At 45.8% G+C, this 24,605-nt stretch overlaps 2 protein-coding genes across 4 annotated transcripts; both read left to right on the plus strand.

Annotated features, from left to right (window-relative positions):
* Window positions 1-12,744: 12,744 nt before the first annotated feature.
* Window positions 12,745-17,385, plus strand: taf9 (TAF9 RNA polymerase II, TATA box binding protein (TBP)-associated factor). Of its 2 annotated transcripts, none has more exons than XM_036133233.1 (7): window positions 12,745-12,880; window positions 14,020-14,101; window positions 14,233-14,369; window positions 14,456-14,590; window positions 14,671-14,752; window positions 15,207-15,320; window positions 17,097-17,385. In XM_036133233.1, the coding sequence occupies exons 1-7, from the start codon at window positions 12,845-12,847 to the stop codon at window positions 17,252-17,254; spliced, it is 744 nt and encodes a 247-aa protein (XP_035989126.1). In that variant the 5' UTR covers window positions 12,745-12,844; the 3' UTR covers window positions 17,255-17,385. The 2 variants fall into 2 exon arrangements, with proteins under 2 accessions (XP_035989126.1, XP_035989125.1); XM_036133232.1 differs by lacking the exon at window positions 12,745-12,880 and adding an exon at window positions 12,953-13,006.
* Window positions 17,386-19,294: 1,909 nt separating this feature from the next.
* On the plus strand, window positions 19,295-23,474 carry LOC105922318 (cysteine-rich and transmembrane domain-containing protein 1). 2 transcript variants are annotated; one of them, XM_012858203.3, is made up of 5 exons: window positions 19,295-19,440; window positions 20,511-20,580; window positions 21,096-21,139; window positions 22,587-22,713; window positions 22,785-23,474. In XM_012858203.3, the coding sequence occupies exons 2-5, from the start codon at window positions 20,511-20,513 to the stop codon at window positions 22,895-22,897; spliced, it is 354 nt and encodes a 117-aa protein (XP_012713657.2). In that variant the 5' UTR covers window positions 19,295-19,440; the 3' UTR covers window positions 22,898-23,474. The 2 variants fall into 2 exon arrangements, with proteins under 2 accessions (XP_012713657.2, XP_035989131.1); XM_036133238.1 differs by lacking the exon at window positions 19,295-19,440 and adding an exon at window positions 19,475-19,489.
* Window positions 23,475-24,605: the final 1,131 nt, after the last annotated feature.

Consider the following 24,605-nt stretch of genomic DNA (forward strand, 5'->3'; position numbering starts at 1 on the left):
GACAGAAGAAAATAACAACATAAATACACCCTGAACAGATGCCAGAAACTCTGAGATTAGTTTCATATTGTTGTGTGGAAAAATGTTCTTTAAATTAATAAAAATATTTTTTTCTCAGATATAATATTGTTGCATAATACTATTATTATATATATTAGACATATTATTGTCAGATATAAATAAATTAGTGAGAAAAGAATTCAACCCTTCTAGGACAAAAATGTCAGATGTAGCAGATGTTTCTGTGAGACCAGAACCAGAACACTCAGGTCTAAAGACAATGAGACCAGAACCAGAACACTCAGGTCCAAAAACAATGAGACCAGAACCAGAACACTCAGGTCCAAAAACAATGAGACCAGAACCAGAACACTCAGGTCCAAACAGGCCAAACATGTAGGAACATTCACCTGCAGCTTAAATAACACCTTTCCTCTGGTTTCACCGCTGCACCAAGGCCCAAGGTAACAGAGTCTACTATAAGCCCGGTGGTCCAGAACCAGAACCTCAGAGGTCCACAGAAAGTCTGTCTATCACACATTTAATGTAAGGAAATTAAGAATAAAAGACCAAAGTTTCAACGGCTTGGAGAGACTTGATGCAACCTGCTGGGTTTCCTTAGAGAGGAAACTTTCTGACCAACCTGGAGGATCTGATGGAGTCTGACTTTGGAAAGAGACTTGAGATGATGTGATGGAAAAATTTGCATTTCCTGCGAAAATGCACTGTGAATGCAGTAAGCTGAATGATTAAGCAAAAGATGCAGAAGTTCTTTGAAGAAGAGAAAAATAGCTGAAAAGCATTGAAGAAGTTGAAAAAGTTGAAGAATTTGAAAAAGTTGAAGAATTTGAACATGAACGAACAATAGCTGAAAGATTAGAAGAAGAAATAAACTGAGGGAATGGCACCAAACATCTCCTAACTCATTCTAAACACTGAATCGTTTAACAAAGCAGAAGTAGAACTTGAATATACTGTAGCCATATTTGGGCCCGCATTTCTAGGAGTATAAGGGGTTTTGCCCCCCATTGAAAACTATTGGATGTTTGACACCTCATAGCTTGGAGATGCTTTATGTGACGTAGGCCAAATTTCTTGTGGAGCTTTCTCTCTAAAGGAAAGCAGAAGTTTGTACGAGCTTCCTAGAGCTACTTCCGGTTAGCAACATGCTAACAGTTAGCCGCTAACATGGTTGTGTTCAGTATCACCGGGTGATTGTACTCTGTCAGTTTGGTCCAAATCCTGTACTGGGAAGTGCCTCAAAAATGGGTGCCAATACTTAATGTCACCAAACGTGACCAAAGTTTGTGTCAGATTGGCCTCCTTTAGCAACTCAGCCTCACCACATCTGGGCCCAGAACTCAACATTTGACCAAAATGGTCAGTAGCGCCATTTCCCACAGGTGGGTGGTGCTGTATTGGCCAATTGGGTCGTTTCTGGGCATCATGCCAGGTCCTTTTGGAAAAAAAGGCCCTATAGGAAAGCACGTGAAATCCAAAATGGAACAGAAAAGTGACACATGGCTGATAATCATATGAAAATTTTGTAATGTTAAGAGGAAGTGACTGTGCGAATTTCAGATTCCTACATTAATCACAGCCACTTCAGTGGGTGTTGAAAGTTGCCATTCTATCCCAATGGAGCCTGTCCCTCTGGTCAGCAGAGTTCCGTCGTCATGGAAACTCACTGACACACCTGCAGCGGCCAGTCTACAGAAGTGCAGAGACTTTGCTCAAAATATGTCCCATTGGGTTATAATGGAGAACTTTGCCTCATTGGAATAGAATGGAATACTTTGCCTCAAATAACGCTTGATATCTCCTGATCCGTAAATGGTAGAGATGTAATTTTTTCTGCGTTTATTTCGTAACGGATAGGAGAAGAAGACAAGCTATCAGTTTTTGCTGGAAATATTTTAATAAAGGCGTAAAAAATTATGATCTAAAGGGGATTTTCAAGGAATTTCAAAAATCCTCAAAAAACGGTCCCGAACAAATCGCTCTAGCTGAAAAAGTATAAGAGATATCAAAATAATTCTTTCACTGTGAGTATCAGCAGGCTTTAGAGGACTATGTTGCTAATTTTTATGTTTGTACAAAAATCGATGTAGGCACAGCGATGATGTAAAAAAGTGGATCATGTGGAAAAATGCAGCTCTAAAGCATTTTAAGGATTTTGCACATTCGCTACTCCCGAACAAATTGTTCCCGTGGCAAAACCGTAACAGTTATCCAAAAAATTCATTTTTTGTGAGTGCCAGAAGGGTTGGGAAATTAATGTGTGAAAGTCTCATGCCTGTACATCAAACGGTTTAGGAGTAGCGACGATGCGAAAACGTGTGATGTTTTGGATTTTCAGACGTCATTTTTCAAAACCGCTCCATAGGAAATGAATAGGGGAGGTTTCGGGTTTGTGTCGCTCTGAAGTGATTTGCGGAAAATCTATAAATGCTACACAAATGAGGGTTACATTTCCTGAATTCAGACAAAAATTCCTACGCTGCCTCCTTGACGACCATAGCAACGCATGTTATTTGCTGAATTTCTTGAAAAGCCAAAATTATTTTAAGGAGGTACTATATGAAAATGGTAAAAGATATGAAAAAGCTGAAACATACCATAATAGCTGAAAGATATCACTACATTTTAAAAGTTGAATGGCGTTTCTAGCTGAAAGTAGGCTGAAGCAGTAATATGTCAAAAAGCAGCTGAAATGAGCAGAATTTTAGTGAATTACATTCATTTCCTATGGGAGAAAAAAAAGATGAAAATTTGCAGAAAAAGCTGAATATTTTAAAAAGTTGAAAAGTTAAAAGTACAAAAAGACATAGCCATCCATTCCAGAAGAAGCTGAATAGTTTTAAAGTTGAATGGTTGAAATCGGACAAAAACTGTAGGAGGAGAAGCGAATCAAACTTTAAACAGTAAAAACGTGAAAGAGGATCTCAATAACTGTGATGGAAACTGGAGTTATAGAAATAAACTGGATTAAATCTGCATTCAGTAGACGGAGAATTATCCAGTCATATTTTAGCTGAAGCTGATCTCAGAGCAAAGAGTTGCTGGAAGAGGCTGCTCCACATCCCAGCATTTCTCCTTTACATCAGACTCTCCAGGTCCAAAGCAGCATTTAGCTGAAGCTAACGGTTCTGTTAGCCGTAACCCAGAACTCAGCACAGCCCAGACGGACTTAAAGAATGATGGGTTGTTCCTGAATAAAACCAACGTGGAGCAGCTGACCAGCTGAACTCTAATTAGACACAACCTGTATAGATATGAACATAAACAGGTTTATTACTGATGCAGGACATAAACATGAAATAATGTGAAGCAAGCTGCCAGGTGGAAACCGGGTCAGAGGAAACAGAAACATGGTGTTTGCAGCAACAGCTGCAGCGGCGTCTCATTTTTAGGCAAACAGAAGGTAATGGGAGCAAAGCTGCTCGGCCTCGGCTCTTCAGGGCCATAAAGTTTATTATGGGATGGACGCAGTAAAAGCGTCTCAGCACAGAGACGCAGAAATGTTGGTGGAGGAGGAGGGAGAGCTGAGGGTTCCTACAGCTGGTCCTGAGATGAGCTGAATGATAATTCAGTCTGAAAAACTCACAGAGAGAGAAAAGACAATTAGAAGAAATACAATAATTTAAGAGTTTGGCGCTCAGACCTCGGCAGGAAACATTCACGCTTAATTATACTTCAATATGCATAAGCAGGCGTATGAGAACAGGGATATTCCCCCAGGCCTGAAACTGGTGGTGGAGTGGAGATAAATAAAGTTTGTTCAGTCCATATGATGTTTGAGCTAGATGTCCAATTTTATAAACACAGGTTTGCATGGAGAAGGGATGGAGGTGGAGAAGGGATGGAGGTGGAGAAGGGGATGGAGGTGGAGAAGGGATGGAGGTGGGGTGAATCCAGTCATCAGAGTCCAGATCAGCCACTGCTTGCTCACTGAGGAGAAGGCCGAGACGAGGATGTGGAGTTCTTTTAAGATGAACCCAGGATGCTGATTGGCTTCAAGGAGGAGCAGGTCAAAGCTGATTGGCTTGTGACGGAGACGGATGAGTCTCTGATTGGATGGAGGTAGGCAACAGAGTTTGTTCAGACTGAAATCCCGCTTAAGCTGCATTTTCCTGTTTTCCTATTTATTCCAGCCTGAAAACTGTGGAGATGATGGAATCTTCATCTGATGAAGACTTCTTTTTAAACATCACCTGATTCAGAGACCTAGAAGGTTCCCTCAGAGGAACCTTCTAGAACATGGTCCAGGAACAGACGGCCTAAACTCTGGGAGCTGAGGAAGTCCTGAAGAATAAAGGTCCTGCTTGGAAGAGACCTGGAGCTACCGGACCCCAGGTGGGGAGGGAAGGACCAGAACTCGGACCAGCTGCAGGAACGTCCTGAGAACCTGAGAACCCTGTAAACCTGACAGACCCAGCCCAGTTACTGCTGGACAGTAACGGGTCTAGACTGGTTCTGTCTACGTCTGACCCGGGCCAGAACACAGAACCGACTGGATCAGGAGGCGGGCTGCCGGGGGCCAACAACCAATCAAAATGTTTAAAACTCCTGAGAAGCCTCGTTGATGATTGCCTGATTTTAGAGCAAAACAGTAAAAACTTCTGCACTGGACCCCAGACGGCACCAGGATGGCCCGTGTTGACGGTCTCAGCAGAACCACATGGACCTGAGCTTTCCTCTGAATCCACGAACATCTCCAGACCTCCAGCTCTGGGCCGGTCAAAAAAAAAATTAAATTCAATTTTATTTATATAGCGCCAATTCATGAAGCATGTCATCTAAAGGTTCTTTACAAAGTCAGACTCCATCAGATTATACAGATTGGTCAGAAATGTCCTATATAAGGGAACCAGTTGATTGCTTTAAAGCGTAGAGCTACAGGGACAGTCGTCTGCATTGTTGATGGCTTTGCAGCAATCCCTCATACTGAGCATGCATGAAGCGACAGTGGAGAGGAAAACTCCCCTTTAACAGGGAGGAGAACCTCCAGCAGAACCAGAACCAGGCTCAGTGTGAACGCTCATCTGCCTCCACCCACTGGGGCTTAGAGAAGACAGAGCAGAGACACAGAAAGCTCAGAAGCTCACATTGACCCAGGAGTACTTTCTATGTTAGAGAAGACAGAGCAGAGACACAGAAAGCACAGAAGCTCACATTGACCCAGGAGTACTTTCTATGTTAGAGAAGACAGAGCAGAGACACAGAAAGCTCAGAAGCTCACATTGACCCAGGAGTACTTTCTATGTTAGATGGTAATAGAGGATGATCTGCCTCCCCTGATGATGTCACAGCTAACAGAACACCAGACCAGGTGTTCCTTCTATGAAGAGAAGACAGAGCAGAGACACAACAAAAGGGACAAAATAGCTGCTGGGACCCATCAGGGATCCCTGCTGGACCTCCACATTGTCTCCAACTGGGTCAACTGCTGGTGATACCAGAACATCTGGTCCAAACGCTCCATCTAACAGAAAGTCTTTGTTTCCTGGAGGAGGCGTTCATAATGACAGCTCTGAGGGAACCAGAGAAACAATCAGGACCGGTTCTGGTACCGGTTCTGGAGAAGAACGGGACCGTTTGGGTTGGCAGCCTTTGTTCCAGGTCTGATCTCAGGACTTTCCTCTGATTCTCTGCCAGGTGAGACACGCCTGCAGCGCTCTCTGTGAAAGGGTCCGGCCCGGGTGGTAAACGGCTGCTTTATGGCCGGCCTGGTGGGTAACTGCTCTCTGTGATGAGGAACAACATCCTCGTCTCTTATCTGGGGTCAATGTTCAGCTGGCAGCAGCGAGGAGGCGAGGAGGAGGAGGAGGAGCAGGAGGAGCAGGAGATGAAGGACGGCAGCACCGCGCTAACCGTAGCTCCTCCACCTTCAACCAGACGGTCTTCTTCTGTCTGTGGGTCTGCGGGTCCAGGAGGACCTCTGGGTCCGGTCGGGTCTGGGTTTGGTGCCGCTGTCGGTCGGCGCACGCTGAAAACAAGCAGCAGGGCGGCGGCCATTTTAGGACTGGTTTCAGCTCCTCCAAACAAAATGGCCGCCACCAGAGCTGCGCGGCGAGAGCCATGTGGTCTCTTCTGCCTCAGCAGCTCCATGGACCAGTCCAGATGTTTCCAGCTGCTGCTCCATAAACAACAATCAGAGGAAATAAGTGGCAGCTCTCAGCGGCGCCCATAAACACGCTGAGAATCATCCAGACTTATACAGCCGTGTGTTTATGGGCCATTTTACCATAAACTTTCATTTACAATATACTTACGGCCCCTAATACGCGCTTATTGGCCACATTGATTGTGGATAAACACAGGAGCTGTAAAGGAGCGCTGCTGCGCGGCAGTAAAGGCCCCGTCATGACGGGACTACCGGTATTCCCCACCAGCATCTCAGAGGGCCGAGGCTCCTGAGGGCCGACCGGCCGCTGGATCGGCTCCGGAGCTGCAGGCGGGACCGACGTCCCACTTCCTGTCTGCTCCTCCACCAGGGGCCCCAGGAACCCCAGGAGCCCCAGGAACCCCAGGAACGTCAGGAACCCCCCGCCCCCCCCCCACAGGAGCCCGGCTCGTTATGGCCTCAGCAGACAGGAAACGGCTGCCGCCTCGTTAAGCTCCATCAGAGCCTCTGTTATCAGCTCAGATATCCCAATTAACTGAGAAGCCTCAACATCATCCTGAAGATTTTATGATCAGTTTACTGCCGTTAAACTTTATCTGCGACACAAAAAAGGCTTTTAATAGGCAGGAAAACAAATATCACTTTCTACTCATTTATGGCTTTAGTTTACGCTGAGAAAAGGACGTTTAAAAGGACAACAACAATAATAATAATAATAATAATAATAATAATAATAGGAATACTACTGCTACTAAAAATAATAAGAATAACAATAAGAAGAATACTAATAATAAAAATAATAAGAATATTACGAATAATCATAAACTAAAACAGTTTCAGATAATCACAAAAGATAAAAATGAGAAAGTTCAAAATTTAAAACCACAACCAAAAAGGTAATGAAATTCAAACAAAAGGCAAAATAAACTAATTTTATTTTACTTTTGAATTAATTAATTAATTAATTAAACAATTAATTAAACATTTTGACATTTCTATTTGGTTTATAAATAATTATAGAAAATTAACTTTGTTTTAAATTAGATTTTTAAAGCAGTTTTAAGATTTATTGTTTAATAATGAATGTATTGTTTAGTAATGAAATAATTGATCATTATCTGTATTTTATTTAATATGAATATAATTCATTTATTTTTATTTTTCCACTCATGTGAAATATTCAGATTAACTGGAGTGGCTCCAGCCCAACAGAACCCGTCCTGCTGCTGATTGGTTGGTTTTATTCAGCGGTTGCTGGTGCGATTCCCGGGTCAGCTACTGCTGCTGATAAACCTCTGAGGGACAATCAAGGAGGATTCTGTTCAGCGTGGGTTCTGGTTTGACCCGGTTCTGCTTGTTCTGCCTGCAGCTGTGGGAAAGAGGAAGAAGTTGTTCTGCTGGGAGGAACATCAGCGACCATAAAATCAGCGATAAGAGACGCTGCAGCTTCTCTGGTCCATCAGCGCCGCCATCATCAGAGGGGAACCAGGGTCTGGACCCGACCCACAGAACCTCACCAGAACTTCACTGCTACAAAGCCTTAAATGGCCTTGGCCTACTTTAGCTCTCTGAGCTGCTGACAGAGCCTAAAGCGAGGCTTAAGCTCAGAGGGAACCAGAGTTTTCCGTTGCAGCTCCAGAACCTTGGAATGGGTTTCCAGAACCTTGGAATGGGTTTCCACTGCAGATTAGACAGACAACTTCTCTGTCTCATTTTAAAACTCTTCTTTTCTTTGGCTTCTCACACCATGTAGAGCGTTGATTTTATGTATATTCATGCATATTTTTATTCTGAGCAGGCAGCGCTTTAACTTATTTTTATTTATTTTATCTTTTTGTGCAGCACTTTGGAAACCTTGTGTTTGTTTAAACCGTGCTATATAAATAAAGTGGATTGGATTACTAAACCAACAGGAAGCCATTCACAGGAAGTTAATGACTAAATATACTATAAACTAATTATAACACAAGTGCTAAAATAAAAGCATAAAATTATAATAAATGATCAAAATAAATGGAAAACTATACTGAGCTGCTGCTAACATCATGTTTTTAGTCCACATTTACCAGAACCAGCAGGTTCTGAACATCCCGGATTTGTTTGGTCCGGGGAACCTAGAAGCTGCCTCTCCTTGTTTGGTTCTGGTTCTGGTTCTGGTTCTGGTTCTGGTTCTGGGGACGCTGGATTAGCAGGTCTCTAAAGACGTGGGGGTCCAGTGGGGTCAGCAGGTCCAGTTGGTGCTTTATGGATCCAGAGCAGAACTCTTTGAAAACATGGAGGCGGCGATGAACCAACTGGTTCTGGTGTGACCCGTGGTTCTGGAGGAGCTGCGGTGATCTGAGCAGCTGGCAGCTTTAATACTTTAATCTGCCAATAATAACAACAACAATAATAATAATAATAATAATAACAATAACAACAACAACAACAACAACAACAACAATAATAATAATAATAATAATAATAATAATAACAATAATGATAATAACAATAATAATAATAATAATAACAACAATAATAATAATAATAACAATAATAATAATAACACCAACAACAATAATAATAATAATAATAATAATAATAATAATAATAATAATTATTATTATTATTATTATTATTATTATTATTATTATTATTATTATTATAATCAGCATTTCTTTCTGCTCTCCAGCGTTTTATTCGTGTTTTATTCAGATTTAAAAGGCTCCTCTCTGTGGGACAATTAAAGTATTTCTAGACTTTGAAGGTTCGGCCCAGTTTGTGGAACGTCAAACATCATAAATGCAGAACCAAACTGGGCCGCTTCACCTGCAGCACCGAGGCTCCGCCCCCTTCACCTGTCCCCTCGTTAACCTTCGTCCCGCTGATAAGGTCAGACTTTGGGCAGGTTCCTGATCCTCTCAGCCCAGAGCAGCAGATTCACCTCAGAACCTTAACCGGGCCGCCGGTCCACCGGTCCAGGACAGTCCTGGTTCTGATCGGGTCGGCCTGTGGAGAACTGTGGAGAACCGGACCGTTCTCTGCGTGTTTAGGTTCTGAGCTTCCTCTCTGACCCGCGGGCCGTTAAAGGCGGTCAATAGTTAACCAGCAGGTAAAGGACACCTGAGTTCATCACCTGAGTTCATCACCTGAGTTCATCACCTGAGTTCATCACCTGTCGCACGCCGCTGTCCTCATGGCGACCCCGTCAGGCCGCCTGGACGGTTCTGGGTCCGTGGTTCCAGAACCAGCGGCACCCTGTGGTGCTGCAGCATCAGGACGGTCCTCCAGGTCTGCAGCAGACGGCGCCGCTCAGGTTCTGGACCCTCTGCTGCCACCGTGTCCAGAACTCCAGCAGAACCAGCAGAGGACCGCAGCATTGGGTTCTTGGGTTCTAAAGACGCCAATAATTCTGCTTATGGAGTCCAAACAGAACCTCCTCTGAACATTGGCGTGTTCTGAGGTTCTGATGGAGACAGGAAGTGTCCATCAGAACCTCAGGGGGTGTATGTATATTTATGATCCTGTGTGAGAAAGCCCAGAACAAATTGGGTCGGACCCGGTTCTGTCCAGCTGTATGATGCAATCCACCCTGGAAACAGTACGGTTCTTGTTCATGACGGGAGGTTCTGCACATTATGGTACCGGTGTCACGGTACCGGTGTCATGGTACCGGTTCTATGACGGACACGTGCGTGAACATGGATGGTGGTTCTGATCCGGACCGCAGTGAACGCTGGCCCGTCCTGCAGGAGGTTCTCCTTCAGGGACTCGGACCTCTGCGCTCTCTGCAGGAACCACGCGGTTCTTTACGATCGGACCAGGAGGCTGACGGGTCGTAAAGGTTAATGATTGTCAGAACCGTACAGTGGAGGAGGTGTTCTGGTTCTCATGGGTTTATGATCCGATTGTGTGTCAGCAAACAGCGGCGGAACCGACCAGAGTCAGATTCTACTGCAGAGCCGCGGTGAAGACTGAGCCCATCCCAGCTTTCAGAACCTCCTGCACCAGCCCGTAGAACCCGTAGAACCTCCTGTCTCAGTCCGTAGAACCCGTAGGACCTCCAGCACCAGCCCGTAGAACCTCCTGTACCAGCCCGTAGAACCTCCTGCACCAGCCCGTAGAACCTCCTGTACCAGCCCGTAGAACCTCCTGCACCAGCCCGTAGAACCCGTAGAACCTCCTGCGGCAGCAGCACCTCTTAGCTGGAGTTGAAGTCCAACCATCCGTCTCTCACATGGTTTGCAGGAGTTCTGGTGGAGTTCTGGTGGAGTTCTGGTGGTCCCACCACAGAACGTGGACCGGGTTCTGTTCTGGCCTTTGACTGAGCCGCTGTGGGTCGTGGTTCTGATGACCCAGTTGGCCACTAGAAGGTGTCCAGGTCCTGTGGTCCGCATGGTGGTGCTGCTGATCTGCTGCGTTTGGGTTCTGTCCCGGTCATGGTTCTGTGTTCTAGGTCCAATCTCCTCCATCTGGATCAGGACCTTCCAGAATCAGAACCAGAACCGGTTTACATTGATCCCAGCATGTTCCACTGGAGTTTTAGTGGGTTTTTCTTTTGGGCTGAGGTCTTTCAGGCTGCTCTTCCTCCTCCTCCTCCTCTTCCTCCCCTTCCTCCTCCTCTTCCTCCCCTTCCTCCTCCTCCTCTTCCTCCTTTCTGAAGCTCTGCTTCCTGTCGTCATGGTGTTATAGTTCACGCCACATCCCAGGTGCATTCTGGGTAAACCGCAGTCAGGGAGAATCCATCATTAGCATGACGGCCAGGGCGTCTCACTATCAGGACATTAAAGTCTTCATTTAGTTCAAATGTGGTTCAGACGGTGAAATAATGAGGCCATCAGAACCCATTAGAACCCATCAGAACCCATTAGAACCTATCAGAACCCATCAGAACCCATTAGAACCTATCAGAACCCATTAGAACCTATCAGAACCCATCAGAACTGTGTCTGAACTGAAGACATTCAGCCAGGTTCTGAGTTCATTGGTTCTGGATTAATTTGTCGTCATTTAAACCCAAACAGAACCATCTGCCTCTCCTCTTTGACCCGTTCTTCAACACGACTCACATTTCTACTTCTGACCTTCTTTATTCCTTCGTCTCCTTTGTTTCACCCTAAATTCATCTTTTCATGGACTGTAAATCACATTTATTGGATGAAAAATTTAACTTTTTATGCAAAACTATAAAAACCATCAGAGTTAAAGAACATTCTCTCAGAAGGTGGGAATGTTCTGACATTCTCCGTGTGTCAGAACCTGCTGCTGAAACGTTTCAGTCTGGTTCTCTGGATCTGATCCAGGATCAGAACCGAAGCTTTTAATCCCGTTCTGGTCCGCATGGACGGGTCCAGCCCGTCTGTGAGGCCAGAACCTGACGTTCTACGGGAACCCACTTTAACAGCAGGTACCTGCTAATCTCTGTTCCTCCAGAACACGGAGGCCCGTTTCTCCTGCAGGCTCAGGGAACCTGACGTTCTACAGGAACCCTCTCAGGGAACCTGCAGCGCTGCTTTTCTGAGGCCTTCCTGCTGAGCAGCAGATAATCCTCGGCACGCAGCCCGTTTACGACTTCTCACAAGGTTTGCTCTTATCTCAGCAGACGGGAACACACGGGTTCTCTGCTCTGTGCAGCCTTCAGCTCACCGGCTCTGCTAGAACACTGACGTCTGAAGACACACCAAGGTTTTCACTTACAGACGGAGGCGGCAAAGGTCACTGGTTCAAATCCCAGTCTGTCACTCTGGGCCCCTGAGCAAGAGACCCTTGGTCCTGGATAGCTGCCCTCAGTGTGGCAGCAGGCTGCTCCCTGAGGGACGGCTGAAGCAGAGACACGTTCCCCCGCTGTGGACTATCATCATTATTAAAGACACAGATAGGTCAGCAGACATACAGAGAAATAAATAGGAGAAGAAGGAAACTATAAAAATCTATTAAAATAATCACAACTGAAAGGGGAAATGTGTTTATTGTCCTGCAGCGCCACCTGCAGGCTCTGACCTCAGGTTTTAGATCTTTCAGATCTACTTTTCTTACTCTCTGTTCAGTTTCTCCTGTAAAAGCGCTCATGGCTGTAAATCTGACACATTCCTGACGTTTTAAGCCAAAATAAAGGGAAATTAAAAGCTGAAGGAGTCAATTTGTCAGAGATTTTTTCTGACAGCCCAGGGAATAAACTCTACAGCTCTTAATTATTAGGATGTAAGAAGAAGTGAACTCTTTGATAAAACAGATTAACCCGTGGAATAACTAACTTTTTCATTTAAATCATCATCAATGTTGACATTGATTCCTCAAAAAGAGAAACATCAGATGATTCGTTTTTAAATTCAAACCCACACTGCTTCCAAACTTTTATTTTGTATTGTATCCCACATTTTCTCCATAAACGTTTAGTTCTGTTCTTTTTTTCTTTTTAATGCTGAGTGCGGTTTTGATAATTTATTATTTCGGATGTATTAAGTTATTCATTTCTTTACTGTATTCTTGTGTTCTCACAAACTGATTCTATTTAATATCTCTTAATTAATCAATTATCCAGTTTTGGACTCCAAGTCGGTATCGGGCTTATTTGCACCAAAAATGACTTCTACTAACCTTTGGTGTACATGTGCACTACTTGCGCTCCCCTGTGGCTCTGTGCAGTTATTCCGCTCTGCCTGTAGGGGGCAGCACCGCCGCGCTGTCGCTCAGCTGCTGCTTGGTCAGAGAGAAGCAGGAGCGGCGGAAGCTGACAAGATGTCTGCACCGAAAACGATCCCGAAAGATGCTCAGGTAACTTTCAGGCATTTAACAGGGAAACTGCTTGGTTTGGCTGAACTGCTGCAGTCATAATGATCATTTGTCCAAAGTGTCGTTAGAATGAGGCTCCAGGTTCCTCCAGGAGGAGCGACGCTGCAGGTCAGTGACTGGATGCTACCTGCTGGGTTCCTGAGAGAACCTCAGAACCAGCCTCCCTGGAGCTCTGCCTGAACTTTCTAAAGAACCCTGAGATGACGCTGTTAGTAACGGCGCTATAGAAATATACCCATTTGATTTGAATGAATGGAGACCGGAGTGAGCCTGTTAGCTTAGCTGCTAGCCGTTAGCTGCTAGCGGTTAGCCGTTAGCTGTTAGCTGTTAGCTCTGCGCTGTTTTCAGGCTTAGAATAAAAACAATAAATGAGTTTTATGCTAGCAGAGTAGCCATGTATTAATTAGATCTTCTGTCTGGTTCCCGGAGCCTCGAAGCTGATTGTCGTGGCGGATTCGGTCTCTGTGTTCAACCCGAACCGAGTCAGTTCTGTTCTGACCCAGAACGGCCAGTAAGATTCACGGTAAATAAAACTTTAGGTTAAAAAGATAAAATGAATTATTTGCGGAGGGATAAACAGATTTACTGCGTTGTTTAGTTTACGCCCTTAAATAAACAGATGCTGATTAGACCCGGTTCTATTTCTGGCCCAACAGAACCAGCCTGCTGCTCTGGACCGCCTATAATTCACATTTAATGCTGTTAGTCATTAAACATCTGACACTTTTTAAGCTTTATTCTGAAATACGTGTTTCTGCAGTGATCAGAACGCACCAGAACTCTGGTTCTCTAAAAACCTGCAGTTCTCTGATCTGGTTCTGATTGGTTCTGGGCTCAGATGTGAACCTGCAGGTCCGGTTCTAAGCGCCCGGAGGAGAGAAATTAAAATCCAGGTTCCGCCGCCTGACACTGGTTTACAGCTGAGAGGAACCGGGTCCTCCTGGTGGTGCCGTTGGTTCTGATGGTTCCTCCTCCTGATGAATCGGACCTGAGGTCACCGTTGACAGAACCGCCATCCCTGCAGAGCGGGACTCCACTTTCCTCAGAACCTAAGGGGACCAGAACCTGACGGTGTGAGTAAAAGCGGGCCTAATGGACCGTGGTTCTGGTGCTGTTTGCAGGTGATGATCCAGATCCTGAAGGACATGGGGGTGACCGAGTACGAGCCCCGGGTCATCAACCAGATGCTGGAGTTCACCTACAGTAAGTCTGGAGGAACCGGCCGGTGCCGTCGGTTCTGATGGTTCCTCCTCCTGCTGTATCGGACCGGTTCCGTCGGTTCTGGGGGACGGAACCGGCCCGTGGGCTCGCCCGTGACTCTGCTGTGTCTCCAGGGTACGTGACGACCATCATAGAAGACGCTAAGATCTACGCCACGCACGCCAAGAAGTCCAGCGTGGACGCCGACGACATCAAGCTGGCCATCCAGTGCCGGATGGACCAGTCCTTCACCTCGCCGCCGCCCCGCGACGTAAGCTCCGCCTCCTGCCGGAGACCTGGACTCCACCTCCTGGTTCTCCTGAAGCTTTAACACAAACGCTGCTCCTCTGCTTCCAGTTCCTGCTGGAGGTGGCCCGGCAGAAGAACCAGACTCCTCTGCCCCTCATCAAGCCCTACACCGGCCCCCGCCTTCCTCCAGACCGCTACTGCCTCACCGCCCCCAACTACAGACTCAAGTCCATCCAGAAGAAGGTGGAGCTCCTCCTCCTCCTCCTCCTCCTCCTCCTGCTGCTCCTCCTCTGCAGCTGACCTCTGACCTTTTGTCTCCTCAGGTGTCCTCGTCCGCCGGCAGGATCACGGTCCCCCGCCTCAGCGTCAGCGCCGTCTCCAGCAGACCGGCCACGCCCACGCTGGGTGAGTTCCAGCAGGGGGCGCCGCAGCGGCCAGAACCATCACTGGACCCGCTGCTCTGACCCGCTGCTCTGACCCGTTTCTCTGACCCGTTTCTCTGACCCGTTTGTCTGACCCGTTTCTCTGACCCGTTTGTCTGACCCGTTTCTCTGACCCGTTTGTCTGACCCGCTGCTCTGACCCGCTGCTCTGACCCGTTTGTCTGACCCGCTTGTCTGACCCGTTTGTCTGACCCGTTTGTCTGACCCGTTTGTCTGACCCGTTTGTCTGACCCGTTTGTCTGACCCGTTTCTCTGACCCGTTTGTCTGACCCGTTTCTCTGACCCGTTTGTCTGACCCGTTTCTCTGACCCGTTTGTCTGACCCGCTGCTCTGACCCGCTGCTCTGACCCGTTTGTCTGACCCGCTTGTCTGACCCGTTTGTCTGACCCGTTTGTCTGACCCGTTTCTCCTCCACAGGAACTCCGTCGGTCCAGTCGGTCTCCTCCAAAGTGGGAACCCCGGTGTCTCTGACGGGTCAGAGGTTCACGGTTCAGATCCCGCCGCCCTCTCAGACGGCCTCCACCAAAACCAGTAAGCAGCTCCGTCCTCCCCGTCGCTCCAGAACCACAGATCCTGCAGGAAGGTCCGAACCCACCGAGCAGAGGCCCGATACGCTCTGGGCCAGAACCGGAGGTTCTCCCTCACGGCCGTCTGAGTTCTGGAAGGTTCCTGCAGCTTCTGTTCTGAACATTGTTCCTGTGTGGTGTCGGTCCATCAGAACCGCTGCAGGGCCCAGGGAGGACCTGGTTCTGGTGGAGCAGGAACCCGTTGGTGCCGTTGACTCCGGCTAACGGTCAGCGGTCGGGTTTAAAAAGAGAAGAACCGGTTTTTACTCAGTTTAAAGTCGGTTCAGGTGAAACGGGTCGGCTCGGTTCTGGAGCTCAAAGCGTTTTGGTGATCAGGAACAAAACGTGGACCGGTTCTGCAGATGGAGAACTTTCCTTCTCTTCTCATTCGTTTGACATCTGTGGCTCAGAGTCAGTACCTGGTACCATGAGGCGGTACCGGCACCATACAGAGGTTGACCCGCCGTCGGTACCGGCCGCCTCCCAGCACCGTCTCAGGAGTATGGAGGACAGACAGGTACCGTAGGAGAGCTGGACCGGGCCACCAGGTTCTGAACCCGTCAGAACCGGTCTGTGCTCCTGTGTTCCTCTAGAACCTGAAGGTCTCTGACCAAAGCATAGAACCGGACCTCATGACGGCCTCTGGTACCGTGGAGCTGGACCGGGCTTCACCAGAACCGGCAGGTTCCCTCTGGGTTCATGTGACAGAACGGCACCGTTTCAGTGGCGGGTCGGTTTTGGCCCGGGAGGCTCGGTACCGATGTAGCTGACTGAGCAGCCGCCTGCTGCCATAAATAATGAAAAATGAACATTTGTGCTGCTAATTGTTCTGAACCTCTAAGATCGTCTGACACCAACTCAACAAAATAACTTAATGAATAAATTAATAGGTAAATTAAATAATAAAGTGCTTCGTCTTTGAAGTATTTTGAAAATACATTTTCTTAAACATATATTCAACATTGCATTATGTTACAAAAACAATTTCCCCTTTTAGTTTATCAGAATCCCAGAGACATCATTGGCTAAAAAAAAATCCCCATTTTTCCCAAAATGAAATCTTCAGGAGTATCAAATTGTAATAAATGTATAAACTGTATAATGAGCCGGCGTCAGCAGACGGTGAGGCAGCTGCAGGCGGAGCAGAACCGGATCCCTGCAGAACCTCTGCTCCTGTTTCACGTGTTGCTGACAAAGTCTCCAGCAACACGCTAAACTTCCTTCATTTGTCACTAGATGCTTCCTTCAATAAAGAAAAGTCTGAAAAGCATTTACGGCCTTCAGACACAAGGGGGCGCTGTAAGGGCACTGATGGGAGCTTTAGAACCAACAGGATAGATTCAGTTTATCTAAACATCAGAGTGCTGGTGAAGATTCTCAGTCATCCACAAAATTAAAAAACAAACAACTGGACTTATTTCAGAAGTCTGAAGGAAGCGAAACGTTTTCAAACTTCTGAAATAAGTCCAGTTTTTTGTTTATTTGCTTTTTGTAAGACCTCAGAGTAACGAACACGCTGCTTTTCTGTTGAGCAAAATTCATAAACATCAGAATATAATTAGACTGAAATGAGCCACAAAGCTTCTAGAGATTCTTCAGTAATGTTTGTGGAGAAATTCAGTTTAAAATTGTTTCAGATTATGAAGTAAATGCCGGTCCTGCTGATGCTGAGCGCTTCATATTCATGTCCTGATCAGAACCTCAGCTATCAGCCTCACTCCGGTCCTCTCTGTCTCCTCAGCCACGGCCTCCACGCCCGCCGTGTCCAACGTCCTCATCAACCCGTCTCTGATTGGCTCCAAGAACATCCTCATCACCACCAACATGGTGTCGCAGAACGCCGGCGGGGACTCGCTGAAGAGGAAGCACGAAGAAGACGACGACTACGACGCTTTATGACGGCGGCCTCTCCCTGTCAGGACTAAAGGCGGCCGCAGACACGGCGGAGGAGGAACCAGAGGAGGAACCAGAGGAGGAACCAGAGGAGGAACCAGAGGAGGAACCAGGGGGGGAACCAGAGGAGGAACCAGAGGAGGAACCAGAGGAGGAACCAGGGGAGGAACCAGAGGGGGAACCAGAGGAGGAACCAGGGGGGGAACCAGAGGAGGAACCAGAGGAGGAACCAGAGGAGGAACCAGGGGAGGAACCAGGGGAGGAACCAGGGGAGGAACCAGAGGAGGAACCAGGGGAGGAACCAGAGGAGGAACCAGGGGAGGAACCAGGGGGGGCTGAGAGTCACGCAGTGGAGCAGCTGGAGCTCACCAGCTTTAAAGCTTCAGACCTGAAAATAACTTCTGTGGTGATTTTCAATAAAACAATAAAAATTTTGAAAAGTGTTGAATCTGTTGAGTCATCAGTGAACAATCGTCAATCAGAAAAAGTCAGTTATAAACGAGCTGAGTTCTGCTGATCACCTCCAAGTCTTTCATGGCTGCGTGTGAAAGAGATGTTTGATATATTTTCGCAGGTCTACTGCTCATCCTGGACTCGTCTTAGAGCTGGAAGCCCAAAACAGATTTCTGCTCCTCATCTGCGGGAGATTTAACTTTTTACTGAGAGCCTTTGGCCAGAAAGACGTTAATCAGAGCAACAGAACGAGCAGACGGGTTAAAACAGAGCAGGCCGATCGTTTGCAGTACGCAGTACACCTGTGTACAGTCACCTGGTTGCAGTGAAGCATTCTGGGAGGTGTAGTTTTGAAGGCTCTTGCTGTAAAGACCAGTGTTGTATAGTAATGAAGTAAAAATACTTCACTGCTGTACTTATGTATATTTTGGAGTACTTTATACTTTCCTCGAGTGTCATTTTTTTGATAACTTTTACTTTTACTTCACTATATTTCTGAACTTAATTGCATACTTTTGCTCCGATATATTTTCAATGTTTGGTTTAGTTACTCGTTACAAAAAAAGAGAGAGAGAGAAACGCAAGTGTTTTGACCCCACCTACTGATTGGCTAAATTAGCTTTCACAAATCAAGTGTTTTAGGAAAGACCTCATCTGCCATTTTACCTATTTTTATATATTGTATGGAAATTGAGAAGGTCTATGTATTATTATTGTAATGACTTAGATCAGTAGATTCCTGTCTTAAAACCTGTAAGAATGATTTAAACTCAATTCAATTAAATTCAATTTTATTTATATAGCAGAGAGAGAGAAATAGACCCTGATGTCCTCCAGCAGCCTAAGCCTATAGCAGCATAACTATAGAGGTAGCTCAGGGTAACATGAGCCACTCTGACTAGAAGCTTTGTCACAAAGGAAAGTTTTAAGATTAGTCTTAAAAGTAGACGGGGTGTCTGCCTCACGGACCAAAACTGGGAGTTGGTTCCACAGGAGAGGAGCCTGATAGCTAAAGGATCTGCCTCCCATTCTACTTTTAGAGACTCTAGGAACCACCAGCAGACCTGCAGTCTGAGAGCGAAGTGCTCTGTTAGGAACATACGGGGTAATCAGAGCTCTGATAAATAATGTGGGTTAATGCTGTAACTTACTGTTCAGGTTCTTCCTTACATTGTTTAAACCAAAGCCAGCAGCTTAAAACTCAGAGACAGGATTTAAAAACAGGGAAAGATGAGAAGAGCTCAAAGAAACCAGAGCATGTGAAAAGTACTATTAATGTAGTACGACTGAGGCATATTTATAGAAAGTTAAATAAACTGTGGTTAGAGAGGTGGATGTTTGTGTCTTAGAGAGGCCCTAAGGGTTGCTGGTCCAAAACCCAGTCTGTCATCCTGGGTCCCTGAGCAAAAGCCCAGCGTGGCAGGCCCTGCTCTCTGTGGGTGAAACACAGAGATGCATTATTATTTATTCTGGGCTAAATGTATTTAGACACGTTTTAGTATAAGCCAAGCACAGGTGACATAACATTTAAGTTAATCACTGATAATTACATCACAGGTAAAAAAGCTTAACCACCACAGACGGATGGAAGCACAGGGAGGAGGAGGAGGAGGAGGAGGAGGAGCAGGGCGGTCCTCAGCGGGCCTCACCCTTCCTCGTGGTTCTGACCTCCGTCTCCTCAGTTGATTCATCCATCAGCGGGTCGACAGCAGCACAGCAGAGACCTTCTTCTTCTGGAGGTAAGTCCAGGTTCGTTCCCACTGAGATGTTCTTCTTCTTCTTCTGGAGGTAAGTCCAGGTTCGTTCCCACTGAGATGTTCTTCTTCTTCTGGAGGTAAGTCCAGGTTCGTTCCCCCCAGGCTTCGTGGAATCAGCCCAGGCGTGGCCTCTGGGTGTCTCTGCTGCTTTAGTCAAACTTCTTCCCAACCTGACGTGTTTTCAGTGGAAACTGAGCAGCAGCAGGACCGAAGGACGGAGAAATGATGTTTGACCACCAAATGAAAGTTTGCTTACCTGAACGGCGTCAGAAATAAATTATTATTAAAAAAAAGAAATAACTTTATTATGAAGGTTAATGTCCAGATCACCAACAGCTAGTTACCCGTAACTAAACATTAGTTGGAGTTTAACTTCTGGTGAAGACCAGGAGAAGCTACTGAGGTTCTATATGGGCGTCTGGCTGGTTCTGATTGGTTCTGATTGGTTCTGATTAGTTCTGACTGGTGGATCTGTTGTTTATGTGAACCATCATTACAATAGGATCCAGTTTAAATCCCAGAAGATGCTAAAAGCTGAAGCATGAGGAGCCGGTTGTCCCAAGCAGGACAGATGGAGGTCTGTGGCTGTCATGGAGGGCAGTAATCAGATTAGCGTTGGTATGAAGGCAGCTGACCTCGTCACCAAGCGCTGATCATTGTGTCCTCCAGGAGACACACAGTCACGTCTAAATGTCTCTGCAGGGACTCTGCCTCCAGGTTACTGATCCCAGATCAGAACCAGAACAGTTCTGGTGGTGCAGCGCCTCCACACACCTGAAACATTTAGGTTCTGGTAGAAGGTCACAGAGGGTCAAATGAGCTGATTAGAAATCTGTCGTCATGGTGATGAAATGACCAGCTGAGACGTTGCCTGAACAGCAGACAGGATGAGATCTGTGTCCCACAGCGTCCTTCATCTGTCCTCAGAGACAAGAACCCTGCTGGAAGATCTCAGATCTACAGCAGCTAGATCAGATCCTCACAGCAGGAGGTCCACACTGAAGATATGAAACCATCAGATAAAGCTGATTTCTTCTCCATCCTTCCTCCAGATGAGTGAGCAGCCTCCTCCGTATCGTCCCTTCTTCCCTGAAGGACCTCCTCCCTCCGCCTTCGCTCCAGGTTTGTTTTCTCAGGGCTTCAAACTTTTGTATGAATGTATTTTTATATATTAGCTAAAACTGTCACTATGTCCTGAAAATTTGAGACGGGTAAAAATCCAGCTGCTCTGGCGCCTCCCAGTGGCCGAGCTGCCATCTGCAGAAGCCCAGCGCTCCCGGTCAGAACCAACCAATCAGAACCAACGCCTGGCTCTGATTGGTTGGTTCAGCTTAGTTTACGTTTTTTCACAACTCCTGACTGCAGCTTTAAAAAGACAAATCATTTAGTAATGTTATATTGCTAATTGTTTTTATTCTAAAAATGCAACAATTTAATTGATTTTAATGTAACTGTTGTAATCTGCGTAATTCTAAAAATTGTTTTTATATTTGTGTAACTTTATTGTCCCGCATAACCGTCTTTACATTATTCAGACAAAGTGGTTTATTTTAGTGCTTTACACTTTATATAAAAATGTTTTCATCAAACTGAAATTCTGTTGAGTTGATCATGTGACGTCTTGCGTGTTCTCACAGCTTTTTACTCTCCGCCCTCCGCCTTCCCTGGATCCACCTATCAGGTACCCAGAATGCATTGTGGCAGCTTGTGGCAGTTTATCACAATCCAGTCCAAACATATTGTTGGACTAAATCAAATCGTGACCAGCAGGTAGAGCTAAAACATCAGGATATTTGTGGTGAATGTAATCCTCCTTGGAACAGGATGGCTGATTTTTTATGGCACTCGTCCTAAAGTGGTTAAATCAGGACATAAATGTTTCATGTGTGAATTTTCACAAACCTCATTTTCCCTCTCAGCCTTAAAGTAACTCTGGCTGCATTCAGGTTATTTTTATTCCTCATCAGTAAATTTCACCTGTATGAGACCCAAAGTCTAGAACTCCAGTCCTGGAGGTCCTGCAGCTTCTCTGTGTCTCTGCTTCACCTGAGCCAAATAATCAGGTCCTCAGCAGGTCTTATGGGAGACTGGGTAGTTCCAGACCTAGTAAGAGTATGAAGACCTTTTACTGATGCCAAGTTTGAATCCTGTTAATATTAACAACTGAACATCCTCCTAACAATGTTATGAGTATTAATGTTTAGCTGGTTCCTGTTATACACAGTATGACGGTTATATAAGCATTCCTTCCAGGGATGATAGGAAACATCTGTTCCAGGTAGAACGTTCACATTTATGTAACCGTGACCGTCTATAAGGAAGACACTTACCCGTGTTTATGGGGACTCTGCTGAATGAAGATGTGACGTAAGTCTTGGAATTAAAAATCCCCATGCTGTCGATAAGAAGAAGCAGTTTTGTCTCGTCTCTACGTTTTTCCGGTTCTTCCCAAGTTATCTTTCTCCCACAGTCTCTGGAGAAGTTAGCTCCATGCTAACCCCCTTATAGATCCAGCAGAAGTCCATCAGCGGTCGCCATGATCAGAGCTGTGTGAAGAGAGCAGTCAGTGAGGAAGGAGGCAGGAGAACACGGCATGGCTCCTTTCCTCCCCTGATAGAGTTCTGTTGACCCCTGAGAGGAGCTAGGAGAAGGAACTAGGAGCTAGGACCTAGGAGAAGGAGCTAGGAGCTAGGAGCTGTTATTAAGGTATTGGGATGGAGCCATAGGCTGCATGCTGAGGAGGTCAGCTGACTGATTCAGGTGTTTTGGACCAGGGACACACCTGAAGGTTGACATCGGTGCTCCCTCAGTCTTTTCTATCCATCATTCAGAGAAAACCTTTAAAAAAGGAAAATAATCATCTTTATTCGGCATGAATGTGTTCACAATCAACCAAACTGTAGTTACAGCGCTCACAGAGTACCAACAATTAGGTATAAATATATAAAAATAATGTAAAGAAAGAAAGAAAACATTCAAGAGTGTCATCCAATCTGCTGAAAACTTTCATTTCTGATTATGTATCACATCAAAGTGAAAAATCAGCCAATCAGTAAATAATTAAACCTGATCCTAACAACCAATTACTTCCTGTCACATGACCAACACTGTGTCCGTGTTAACCTCAGACGTTCCCTCAGAGCTTCCCAGCTCCAGAACAAACCATCTTCCATCCGGGACTCGCTGGACCACCGGGGGTCTCACCTGGTTACTATGGCAACAAGCAGGACTCCTCCCATCCACCTAAACCCGCAGGTAGACCTCCACACCTGTAGATTTCTGTGACATAAGGCTACAGGTGGGTTACAGGTTGGTGTCCTCCACAGTGCTGGTGGTGGAGCAGCAGCGCCACCAGGCGGAGGGCGGCATCGGCTCCTACCTGGCGGCGTGTTCTGCAGCTCTGTGCTGCTGCTGCCTCTGGGACCTGCTGCATCGCTGAACACCTCCAAGCTTCTCACCTCCTCACCGACCTCAGCAGCAGCTCGCTACCATCCGGCTGGTCCATCCGGCAGCAAATATCCTCATGTTTGGCTTTAAAAATGAAACAAATGTGCTTCCTGATTGGCTGGTGAGCAGATCTGGACTACAAACATGGAGGACGACGAGAACTCTGTAAATGTTGCTCCTTCCTTATTGAACCCAGCTCTCTGCCTGGTGGTAATTTACTGCTAAATAATCCAGTTTGGTCAGAGCTGATCTAGAAATAAAGTCTGATTGGTTAGTGTTTGTCCCTCATAATTTAACCCGTTTTTCTCTGTGTTAAAAGTGCATCACCTACTGATTGCTCTTATGGGCCCAAAGTCTTGTATTTATGCATTATTCTATTTCTAAAGAACAACGTAAAGCCACTGACCAGCTCCCTGCAGTTGCTGATCCAGGATCAGTTCCTCTGAGTCTGGATCTAAGAACAACAGATGAGGGCTGGAGCGGACAGAGCAGTAAAAGGAGAGTTTCTGTAATCTGCTTTGGAACATGTACATTTACCAAAATTAATATTAAAATCACACTAAAACCTTCTAGTCTATTTATATTAATAATGTCCGTCCGTCCATCCTCTCTCTCTTATCCGGGGTCGGGTCGCGGGGGCAGCAGCTTCAGCAGGGAGGCCCAGACGTCCCTCTCCCCAGCCACTTGGGCCAGCTCCTCAGGAGGAATCCCAAGGCGTTCCCAGGCCAGCCGGGAGACATAGTCCCTCCAGCGTGTCCTGGGTCTTCCCCTGGGTCTCCTCCCGGTGGGACGTGCCCGGAACACCTCACCAGGGAGGCGTCCAGGAGGCACCCTGACCATGTTGTTGTGACACAACAAAGTTGTTCTTACTACTATTTTATTTAGATGTTTTTTTTTCTTCTTGGCATATGTTTCTATATATATATATATGTATGTATGTCTGTATGTATGTATGTATGTATGTATGTATGTATGTATGTATGTCTGTATGTATGTGTATGTATGTATGTATGTATGTCTGTATGTCTGTGTCTGTATGTATGTATGTCTGTATGTATGTATGTATGTATGTATGTATGTATGTATGTATGTATGTATGTATGTATGTATGTATGTATGTATGTATGTATGTATGTATGTATGTATGTATGTATGTATGTATGTATGTATGTATGTATGTATGTATGTATGTATGTATGTATGTATGTCTGTCTGTCTGTCTGTCTGTCTGTCTGTATGTATGTATGTATGTATGTCTGTATGTCTGTATGTATGTATGTCTGTATGTATGTATGTCTGTATGTATGTATGTATGTATGTATGTATGTATGTATGTATGTATGTATGTATGTATGTATGAATGCATGTATATATATATATATATATATATGTGTGTGTGTGTGTGTGTGTGTGTGTGTGTGTGTGTGTGTGTGTGTGTGTGTGTGTGTGTGAAATAAACCTTAATGGTAGAATGAATATGTTTGCAGGTGAATTCATCAAAAAGCCTCTTCAGGTGTTTTAAATCAGCGTTGGCTGTCTGACGGCTGCAGTTAGAGGCGAACAGAGGAGGAAGAGTGTTAAGAGCTTTCAGGATGTTAGGACGGGATCATCAGGTGTCGTTGTTTTCTGTTAACATTCAAATGTCAATGTGAAGGTGGATCCAGGAGATTAAAGGATGTGGATTGGTTACCTGGATGGAG

This window comes from Fundulus heteroclitus, unplaced genomic scaffold, assembly GCF_011125445.2.
Source record: "Fundulus heteroclitus isolate FHET01 unplaced genomic scaffold, MU-UCD_Fhet_4.1 scaffold_59, whole genome shotgun sequence".
NCBI lineage: Eukaryota > Metazoa > Chordata > Actinopteri > Cyprinodontiformes > Fundulidae > Fundulus > Fundulus heteroclitus.